We start from the raw sequence: 11,628 nt of genomic DNA, 5'->3' as shown, positions 1-11,628 counted from the left end.
TTGACCCAAGTAATTCGAGGCCCAACCCATTCGGCGGGACACATGCTTGACCTTGTATTTCTCCTCGGAGCAGTGGATTTGTGATCTTGGTCTGAGGGGGAACGACATCATACCCCTGTCGTGGTCAGACCACTGCCTACTGAGGCTCGACTTTCGGAGACCAAACCCCCACTGTAGGAGGAGGAACCGACCAGGTGGTTCCGCCCCAGGCGTCTTATGGAGCCGTCAAGGTTCCAGACAGAGCTTGGGGTTATTCCTGACACTTTCCGCCCACATCCGGTGGAGACTCTGGTTGCTGCGTGGCAACGCGGCAGCATCGGAGACCCTCGACCGGATTGCGCCACTGCGGCCCCTCCGAGCGGCGGATCCCGGAGACCCTCCTTGGTTCACCGAGGAACTCCGGGAGATGAAGCGCCGGAGGAGATGCCTAGAGCACCGTTGGAGGTCCGATAAGTCCGAAGCGAACCGAGCAATGGTAACCACCTTCACCAAGGAATACACCAAGGCACTTAGGGCTGCAAAAAGATCCCATATAGCCACCTTGGTTGCGTCCGCTGAGTCCCGCCCGGCCGCCCTGTTTAGGATAACCCGCTCCCTACTGAACAAAAGGGAAGCGGGGGAACCCTTGCAGGGCAGAGCCGAAGAGTATGCCCAATTCTTAGCGGACAAAATTGCTCGGTTTCGGTCGGACTTGGACTCCACCCCTGCAGCTCCAGCCGAGGCACAGGAGGATCAATTTGAACAACTCTGGGTTGAGTTTCAAGACGTTACCCCCGGGGATGTGGACAAGGCCATGAGGCTGTAAGTACCTCCACCTGTGTACTGGATCCGTGTCCCTCATGGTTAGTTTCTAACTGCAGTGAGGTGACACGAGGCTGGATCCAGGGGCGGTTGTCACCAGCCTCACTTCGGGAGGGGAACTTCCCCGCCGCACTGAAAGCGGCGGTGGTGAGACCCCTCCTGAAGAAGCCATCTTTGGATCCAGCTATCCTTAATAATTATCGTCCAGTCTCCAACCTCCCCTTTTGGGGAAGGTTGTTGAGAAGGTGGTGGCCTTCCAGCTCCAGCGGTCCTTGGAGGAAGCAAACTATCTAGACCCCTTCCAGTCAGGCTTCAGACCCGGTTACAGCACAGAAACCGCTTTGGTCGCATTGACCGATGATCTCTGGAGGGCCAGAGATGGAGGACATTCCTCCATCCTGGTTCTCCTCGACCTCTCAGCGGCTTTCGATACCATCGACCATGGTATCCTTCTGCGACGACTGCGGGAGGTGGGAGTGGGAGGCGCCGTGTTGCGGTGGTTCTCCTCCTACCTCTCGGACAGGTCGCAGTCGGTGTTAGTGGGGGGGCAGAGATCGTCCCCTAGGCCCCTAACTTATGGGGTGCCTCAGGGCTCGGTCTTATCCCCCCTACTATTTAACATCTACATGAAACCGCTGGGTGAGATCATTCGCAGGGCACGGGATTAGATACCATCAATATGCGGACGATACTCAACTGTATCTGTCCGCCCCGTGCCAACTCAATGAAGCGGCAGACGTGATGAACCGCGGCCTCGAAGCTGTTATGGACTGGATGAGGGTTAACAAGCTCGTGCTCAACCCAGAAAAGACCGAGTGGCTGTTGTTTTCCCTCCCAGAGATTCGACCAATATTCCATCACTCAGGCTGGGGGGGTCAATTTTACACCCCTCAGAGAGGGTTCGCAACTTGGGAGTCCTCCTGGATTCACAGCTATCGTTTGACCACCATTTAATGGCTGTGACCAGGGGGCATTCGCCCAGGTTCGCCTGGTGCGCCAGTTGCGACCCTACCTGAATCGGGAGGCTCTCACAACAGTCACCCGGGCCCTTGTGACCTCTAGGCTGGAATACTGCAACGTGCTCTACATGGGGCTGCCCTTGAAGAGCATCCGGCGACTTCAGCTAGTACAGAAGGCAGCCGCGCGAGTGATTGTGGGTGCACCTCGGTTCACCCGCATAACACCTATCCTCCGCGAGCTGCGCTGGCTACCTGTCGATCTCCGGATGCGCTTCAAGGTGCTATTAGTCACCCATAAAGCCCTACATGGCAGTGGATCTGGATACTTGAGAGACCGCCTTCTGCCAATTACATCCCTGCGACCAATAAGATCACATAGATTAGGCCTCCTCCGTATACCATCGGCCAGCCAGTGCCGGCTGGCAACTACAAGGAGAGGGCCTTCTCAGTAGTAGCCCCGACCCTTTGGAACGAGCTCCCCGTAGAGATTCGCACCCTCGCCACCGTCCAGGCCTTCCGCACATCCTTGAAGAACTGGCTCGCCCGTCAGGCCTGGGGACCAGGATAGTTCCCCTCCCGAATGATGAATGTATGTTTGTCTACTATTTTATTATATGTCTTATCTTAATGTCTGTATTCCCCTTCCCGATTTTATGTGAGCCGCCCTGAGTCCCCTCAGGGAAAAGGGCGGCCTACAAATATTAATAAAATCAAAATCAAAATCAAATCAAACAACATTTTTTGCTACCTTGGCAAAAATTACGTTACGTGTCCAGAGACAAAAGTGTACTCTACAAAAAACAGATTGTGCCATCCAAAGTTATCTTTTTTCCTCAAATGTTTATCTTCCCTCGTTATCTCCCAAGGCACATGACCCTGGATGGCTCATAAAAATATCATCAAAACATCCCTGCCGGGACTGTTGTGTTATGTGCAACCACGTACCTATTATCATTAAAGGCTAAACAAATAGTATATATTACATATGAAATGCGGAAATACCCTTGAAAGTTTTTACGGGGGTTTAGTTTAGCCGTTTCCTCAACTGGGCACTTTCCAAATCTCACTGTCAGGTCTGGGAACTTAAGTCCTTCTTTTGAAAAGACCACGGATTTTGGAAAAGGCTGAGCTATGCTGTACTTATGTGATAATGACTGGTTAAGGCAGAGTTCTTCAAACTTGGCAACTTTAAGACTTGTGGACTTCAATTCCCAGAATTCTCCAGCCTCCAATTCTGGGAGTTGAAGTCCACAAGTCTTAAAGTTGCCAAGTTTGGAGACCCCTGTGTTAAGGTCAGGGGTGGGTTCCGGTAGTCACTACTACTGGGTTCGCTCGTGGCTGTGCGAGGCGCGCGCACTTTGCGGGCATGCACGTGCTTGGTGTGCACTGCACACGCATGCACAGTACAATAAAAATTGCTCTGCGCATGCACAGAAGCTAAAGACAAGATGGCGGTGCCTATGGCGCTGCCTGGAGAACCAGTTCAGGGGCGTGGCAGGCCTGGGTCGCTGCCGCTTTCAGTGACCCAGGCCACCAAAGCACTACCAGTTTCGCCAGACCAGTCCAAACCAGTAGGAACCCACCCCTGCTTAAGGTTTCCAAGGAGGCCTAAATCTTCTACCTAGCTATGCAATTTTGAATGGTCCTTTCTATGTAGGGAAGATGCTAAAAAGGAAAGAAAGAAAAATAATAGTCGCCATTCTTTTTTCCTGTCCCAACGAGATATAGGAAACACATTATGTAAAGCAGGCTGGGGCACAATCTGTCAGCGGGTTAGCTTCCCAAGCACTGAACAGAATGAATTCAGGAGGGGGGGGGGGCCTGAGGAACTGGCAAAAGAAAGATAGAATTTGAACATGAGCCAAATTCACTGCGGAGAAAAACATTCAGAATATCTTCCTCAATGCAACTTGGTTCTAAGCCCCATCCGCCTTCTGGTCAGGAAACAGAAACACCACACACACACGCTCATGCTATTGTTTCATTACATAGGAAAAATGCAGACACTTCCTATGGCCACAGTTGGCCAAGAGGTTGAAAAGAATTCTGCAAGGATTGTTATTTATTCTTTTCAATCCTGTCTATCAGCAGGATAATTCTCCCAAACCAGAACAGAACGACGTAATTTGGCCTGTCAAGAGAAGCCAAATGGATAGAAATACCGAGTTTGAAAGGCTGGATCCAGACACGAGTTGTGAAGGAAGGAAGGAAGGAAGGAAGGAAGGAAGGAAGGAGTTGTGAGAAAGAAAGAAAGAAAGAAAGAAAGAAGGAAGGAAGGAAAGAAGGAAGGAGAAATAAAAAAGAAAGAAGGAATGAAGGAAAGACAAAGAAAGAAAGAGGGAAAGAAGAAAGAGAAAGAAGAGAAAAAAGAAAGAAGGAATGAAGGAAAGAAGAAAGAAAAAGGAAGGAAAGAAAGAAGAAGAAAGAAGGAGTGAAGGAAAGACAAGGAAAAGAAGGAAAGAAAAAGAAAGAAAGAAAAAAAGAAAGAAAGAAAAAGAAAGAAAAAGAAAGAAGGAAAGAAAGAGAAAAAGAAAGAGAAAAAAGAAAGAGAAAAAAGAAAGAGAAAGAAGGATGAAGAAAGACAAAGAAAGAGAAAGAAAGAGAAGGAAGGAAAGAAAGACAAAAAAGAAAGAAGGAAGAAAGAAAAAGAAAGAAAGAAAGAGGAAAGAAAAAGAAAGAAAGAAAGAAGAAAGAAGAAAGAAAGAAAGAATAAGAAAGAAAGAAAGAAAGAGACTTGGGAGGGGTGTTGGGCAAGAGTATACTGACTGTTCTAATGTCTCAAAGGTGCTTTTTCCAAAAGGCAATTAGACTTGAAAGATTTAACAAATGAAAATAAAGCTCACTAAGTGCAGGTGGTCCTCGATTTACAAGCACAACGGACCCCCGAATTTTTATTGCCAATGAACATTTGTTAGTGAATTTTGCCCCATTTGACAACCTTTCATTGCGACCATTATTAAGAGAATCCCTGCAATTGTCAAGTTAATAATTCAGTTGTTAAGTGAATCGGTCTCCCCATTGACTTTGCTTGTAGAAGGTCAGCAAAGGTGACCCCATGACCCGGGACACCTGCAGCCGTCATAAATATGAGTCAGTTGCCAAGCGTCTGACTTTGATCATGTGACTATGCAGATACAGTAACTGCTGTAGATGTGACAAACAGTCAAAAGTCACTTTTTTCAGTGTCCCCGTATGTTTAAACTGTCACTAAATGAACTGTTGTAAGTAGGGAGATTACATTTAATTTAAGTAAATGTCTGATTCCTTGGGATTGCAGATTTTGAAGGGAGGCATATTTTTGGCATCTCCCATTAACCAGAATACCTAAATCCATGTCATGGTTCCAAGTAACATCCCCAACAGAAGTCATTATCCATAAGGGATCATCCATAAGATCGATGAAGATCCCTTGAAAACAGGAGGAAAGAACCTTGTCTGGTCAAATAGAACTCAGAATTCAATTTTTTTTCCTCCCACTCTCTCATCTCCATTTCCTTTCCTTTTGCATAGTATAAGACTTTAGACACTTATTTAGTTAAGTAAATAACTTTAATTTATATAGCTCTCCATCTCTAGCACATGATTTTGGACAGTTTACAATTAAAACAGAACCTATTAAAATAAAATGCAATTTAAAAAAAGAGACAAAGCGTATAAAAATCCAAATAAAAAAATTGTACATTAGAGCAGGGGTCACCAATCTTTTGGACCTCAGGGATCACTAAATTCATAATTTTAAATCTAGTAAATTCTAATATGAATCAGTGACAGGATGGAGTCCTTCGGGCACTTAGCTTGGCCGCCTGTTAGCGGAGAGAAGCGCCCAGGGTCAACCCTAGGTTTGCTATCCATTGCAGCTAGGAATCTCAAATACGGCCAAGAATGAATGTTTCGTCTTGTAGCCAGTCCAGGCGCTAAATTGTCCCCCCTGCAAACTCTGTCTTTTGAAGTTTTGCCTGCCACTCACTGAAGCGCATGGACTCCCAGGGAGGAAGAGAGGATAGGGCTGGAGCTACTAAACAGGCAGCCAAGCTAAGTGCCTGAAGGACCCCATGACGTCAGTGCGTGGGAATTGCTTCAGTGAGTCGTATCCGGCCCAAGGCTGTAGTTTGAGGATACCTGATTTATTGCAATATAAAAAATGCAAAGATTTTTCTGCGGACCACCAAAACTTTCTCATGGACCACCAGTGGCCCACAGAACACCAGTTGGGGACCGCTGTATTCGAGTATTTGTTGCCAACAATCTAGTTTTCTACATGTACAGAATGATATCATTCATTTTCCGCCAAAGTAGGGTAATTCAGATATAGAATTGCTGCCTTGGCAAAAATTATGTTACGTGTCCATAGAAAAAAAGTGTTCTCTACCAAAAATGTTTTTGCATCGATCCAAAATTCCTTCAACATGTCGCTATTCTACCACGGCAATAGATGATGAAGTCAACTTTTCTTTTTTGTTTCCGAAGTCGTTTCAACCTAGGCCTGCTTTTAATTATGAAACTGGTGCTTTTTTCCTATTTTGATTTCACAAGTAGGTCACTGGAAGTCTCCAAAAATGAAGAAACCAAGCCAAGTAAAATTATATGGCGCCCACCCAAGTCCAAGGGGGAAAGAATAATAATAACAGGAGGAGAAAGAACTTTGCTTACAGGACTCAATGTTCCATACAAATTCTTAACTAACTTTTAAAACTTTTCTCAAAGGGTTATTTTTGAACTTTGTACCGTCTGCTAAATGCATACATAAGCAACCAAAACAGGGAGGACGAAAAGGCCCGAGTTCAAATTTAGAAACAGAGTTGGGGTGCTGAGTAGCCCACATAACCAGCAGGGATCCAAGTTCAAGTACTCTTTTGTGGATACCCAAAACCTGGAGAACATGACAGTTATATTCAGAGAATGACTTAGAATGTTTCCATGTGACAGATGGCCTTCACAGAGGATATGGTTAATTGGCCAAAAGTTCAGACACACTGCAATTTTATCCTTATACAAGTTTTCTTTAAAAATGGCTCCCGGTGGCTGAAGAACATCTACTGTGAATTTTTAATTTAATCGGTCAGTGGAGAAAAAAATGTATTTTCCCACTTCCCTTATTTCATTCAACAAATGAAAAGGCGCCAGAATAACTGATTAATATCCTGACTCTATATTTAACTCTTTTTGAGAAACTAGCAGATCCCCATTAACTACCATATTTTGGGGGGTATAAGACGCACCTTTTCCCCTCAAAAAAGAGGGTGAAAATCTGGGTGCGTCTTATACACTGAATACAGCATTTTTTGCCTCTGGAAACCCCACCCCTTCACCAAAATGGCCGTGCATAGCCTTTAGGAGGCTTCCAGAGTACTCCTGGGGGCTGGGGAGGGCAAAACGAGCAAAAAACATAGCCTTGGGGGGGGGGGGGGCTTTTTTGGGAGGTCTGCAAAGTGAGTGCAAAAACTTTTTTTTAAAATTTGCCTCTTCAAAATGTTTGTGTGTCTTATACTCCGAAAAATACGGCAACTACATTTTCACAAAATGACTGGACTTGTGTTCTGTTGGATTGCAAACTCTCTAATTCTTGATCAGCATGGCTAACAGCTAAGAGTTGTATTGCAGCATATTTTGGGCTGGAGGGGATCAGAAAAAGGGGAAAAAATCATTAACTCTTTCTGTGTAAATTCTGGCTGGTGGTTCCATGTGGAAACCACAGTATTATAGGCTGGCTTTGCTTGCTTAACGGAAGTAATGTAGAAAATAGGGAGATGGTGCAAAATTATCCAAAACATGGTAAGAATAGTTTTCTTTTTCATGTTCTTGTACAAAGAGGGAGAGAAGCATTAAAAAGGAAATCACTGTCTAGACCAGTGTTTCTCAACCATGGCAGCTTTAAGACATGTGGACTTCAACTCCCAGAATTCCCCAGAGAGCATCTTGAACATAGTAAGGTGGAGAAAACACTGATCTAGACCCAGTTTCTCAACAATGACAATTTAAGAGATGTGGACCTCAATTCCCAGAATTCCACAGCCAGCATGGCTGGCTGGAGAATTCTGGGAGTTGAAGTCCACATGTCTTGAAGATAGTAAGGTTGAGAAAACACTGGTCTACGTGACAACTATTAACATGTGCGGACTCCAACTCCCAGAATTCCTCAGCCAACATGGCTGGCTGGAGAATTCTGGGAGCTGAAATCCATACATCTTAAAAGTTGCTACGGTTGATAAATACCGATCCAGACCACGCAAAGGACACATTTAGAAAATGGACGCTGTACCTCAGGTGTCGAGACTCTTGTTGGCGGATCTGTTCCTTCGCTGTCACTAGAGCTGCTTTCGGATTCAGAATCGGAGGAACTGTCCGAGTCACTTGTGCTTTCGGATTCTGCACTGCTGGAAGGAGCCACGGCCACACTCTCAGGCTGCGATTGTGGGGCACTGCAAACCAAAAACAGGAGATAAAATTAGAAATGGGTGTGGATCATCTTTCTGAATTCTCTTCTGCTTGACCCTGTGAGGCGAAACAGTTCAATCAGCACAACTTGCAAACATGACACCACTGTTCGCCAATCAATGTCAAGACCCCAAGAATGACGGAAGATCTTTAGTGAGATTTTAGAGGCTGAGAAGGATGTTGCTAAAAATAAAATACACGCAACAACGAAGAGGGAGATTTCCATAGTTAGGCTGTGTTTGAGTGATGTAACTGCTGGCAACGTAAGGAAGCTAACTGCCGAAACATGCTGCAGGCACTTGAGGCCAAAACTTCTGTTGCTAAGTGAGACAGCTATTAAGTGAACTTTCCCCCATTTAACAAACTTTCTTGCCACAGTTGTTAAGTGAATTACTGCAGTGGTTAAGTTAGTAACACAGTTGTTAGATGAATCTGGTTTCCCCATTGTCAGAAGGTCAGAAAAGGGGATTCTTATGACCCCAGGACACTGCAACCGTCATAAATATGAGTCAGTTGCAAAACTTCTGAATTTTGATCATGTGACTATAGGGATGCTGTATAGGGGGAAATGGTCATAAGTCATTTTTTCAGTTCCCGTTTTACTTTGAACGTTACTAAATGAATTATTGTAAGTTAACAACTACCTGTATTTTCCTTCCCTGTTGAACATTTTATTAGTTTATAATGTAGCGTACAAGAAAATATAAAAGTAAATAATAGGAAAAATAGGGAAGGAAAAGGGAAAAGTGAGGGAAAGAAAAGGCACTGACTTCAGACTCCCTTTGGTGCAGTAGAATAAGATATTAACATCAAACCTCAAGTTTTTACTTTTACATAATAGTTTAAACTAGCCATTTCTATAACAACAAATCTGCCTGATCGGTAAAGCCCAAAATCAAAGTTTCATTTTTTTGTCCACTTCAAGCACAAAGTCCAGAAGTGGTTTCCAAGTAGAAATAAGTGTTTGTATTTTTTTCTTTGATCAGAACAGTCAATTTAGCATCTCTACTAACGCCACCAGCCATTCTTCCACTGTGGGACTTGAAGTGACCTTCCATTTCTGTGCGCAGGGGAGTCCTGCTGCTGTCAGGACTTCCTGTATTTTCCCGAAGAAAAATGTTACATATATCTGTCTGCAGCCTTCCATTTCCATCTTCTTCCGTTCTGTATTATTCCAAATAAAAATTCTTCAGTCTGTGTACATATGAGAAATCAATTTGATTGGCTTAAAAACCCAATCTTAAGACATATTTGTTCAAAATGAGACCCACATCTTGCAGGAAATTTATTGTCCAGAAAGTTTGCGTGGTTTGCATTCTTTTGAGGGCAATCTAGCCTCTGCGTCTATCCAAAGAAATACTTGCAGTGCCAGGCATAGAAACATACATCATCCGACAAAGAATGCACTCTACCGCTGACCTTCTCCCTGCCGTATTTGAGTAATAGCTAATGGAGTTGCAGTCACTGGGCAGATCAATAGCGGATCATTCATTACAGCACATATTTAACAGAGCATGTGTGTTTGTGAGCACACATTACTTGCTCCATTCTTAATATACTGTCAGTGCTTGGTGGGAGTAAAAGCACAACATTTAATTTCTAACTCTTTCTTTATCCAGTCAATATACATTTAAAATAATGGGACTGAGCACTTTAACAATAAGTACTTTAATGCTAAATAATTGCAGAGGGGGGCGCAATGGCTCAGTGGTTAAAGATGCTGATCTTGTCAGATGGAGACTTTGCCCCATCTTCTGCCCGCCTCGCAGTTTGAAAGCATGCAAATGGAAGTAGATTAGCAGAATAACAGCGTTGGAAGGGGCCTTGGAGGTCTTCTAATCCAACCCACTGCTCAGGCACGAAACCCTGTACCATTTCAGACAAATGGTTTGCCCACTCTCTTCTTTAAAAACTTCCAGTGTTGGAGCATCTACAACAGGGGTGTTAAACTCAATTTCACAAGATCAGGGCTGTGGTTGACCTCTGGGGGGACAGGGCAGATGTGGCCAACTGGGTGGGCGCAGCCCTCTTGATGTCACTCACTTGGCCACTCCCCAAACTGTTGGCATGTCTCCTCTTCGCCCTGGGCAGACCGGATCGAAGCCATGCTGGCTCGTTGTTTCCTCTTCGCATTGGGTAGACCGGACTGAAGCGATGCGGGCCAGCCCCTTACATTTTCCAGGACGGCCCCACAGGCTGGATCAGAACCACATCACGGGCCAGATGTGGCCCGAGGGCCTTGTGTTCGACACCCAATCTACAACTTTAGTTCCACTGATTAATTGTTCTCAGTGTCAGGAAATTTCTCCTTGGTTCTAGGTTGATTCTTTCTTTGACTAGTTTCCATCAGAGATGGGTTCCTTGGTTCAGCCGATGGTCTAAAATACCGTATTTTTGGGAGTATAAGATGCACCTCCCCCCCAAAAAAAGAGCGTGGAAATGTTGGTGCATCTTATACACCGAATATAGCCATTTTTTGGCCTCCCGAAGCCCTACCCACACAACACATTTTTGTGAATGGGACATTTTTCAGAACCTTTCCCCTATTCCTCAAAAGCACTCTGCAGGCTTCAGCAGGCCTGGGGGAATGAAAAAATGTCCCCATTTTTACAAAAAATGGCCCATTTTCCTCCCGTTTTTTGCAAAAACGGGGCATTTTTGCCTTTCCCCAGCTCTGCTGAAGCCTGCAGAATGTCCCTGGGGGCCAGGGAGGACAAAAACTTTTTTTTCTTACTTACCTCTTCAAAATCTTGGTGCATCTTATACACCAGTGCATCTTATAGTCCAAAAAATACACTAATTAAAAAAATATTTTAATTTTTTATCATTCGCATTTCATTTTGTCCCTCCTTTCGCATCCTTTTTTAATGATTCTATTCCACCCTTTCTTTGATATTACTGCAATTCTTGTCCCATGGAAGTTGACCAGGGTGAGTTGTCCTAGACCAGGGATGTCAAACCTGCATCATCACGTGACGTATCACAACTTTTTTCTCCTTCGCTAAACTAGGTCTGGGTGTGGCCATCATGTGATGCATCTGGCCTGCAGGCCACGAGTTTGACACCTCTGTCTTAGACCCTTCAGTGAAACCTACTGGCCCAGAACTTTACTATCACATTGCACATGATAACCTCAGCATGAACTAATTATTTTCACACACTCACTCACTCACACACACACGCTCACTCACTCACTCTCTAAAACACAGCCTATGATCATTTTTCCAACAATAGCAAGCATTTGACTGGCACAAGTGAAGCAATGCCTTTAGTTGAAAATGCTCCTATCTTAAGGTTTGCATGCTGAAAAATGCCTTGCATTCAACTCAAACTGCTTGAACTCCAATATAATTAATGGCTTGTTACTGAACTTCCCACACACCGAACTGCTTGAAGTTATTCTTCCTCCTCGCCCCATATTTAAACCGTAATC

The 11,628-nt window shown here is 44.6% G+C and overlaps 1 protein-coding gene across 1 annotated transcript in view; it reads right to left on the bottom strand.

Annotated features, from left to right (window-relative positions):
* AFF1 (AF4/FMR2 family member 1) overlaps positions 1 to 11,628 on the bottom strand; it is a 182,679-nt gene that overhangs the window by 32,418 nt on the left and 138,633 nt on the right. The window contains exon 11 of the mRNA XM_032224361.1: positions 8,020 to 8,179. Within this exon, the coding sequence (XP_032080252.1) occupies positions 8,020 to 8,179 (160 nt within the window). The remainder of the gene's footprint in view (positions 1 to 8,019; positions 8,180 to 11,628) is intronic.

This window comes from Thamnophis elegans, chromosome 9 (genome assembly GCF_009769535.1).
Source record: "Thamnophis elegans isolate rThaEle1 chromosome 9, rThaEle1.pri, whole genome shotgun sequence".
Classification (NCBI taxonomy): Eukaryota; Metazoa; Chordata; class Lepidosauria; order Squamata; family Colubridae; genus Thamnophis; species Thamnophis elegans.
The sequence above is the reverse complement of the archived record's forward strand: the minus strand, read 5'-3'. Positions and strand labels throughout refer to the sequence as shown.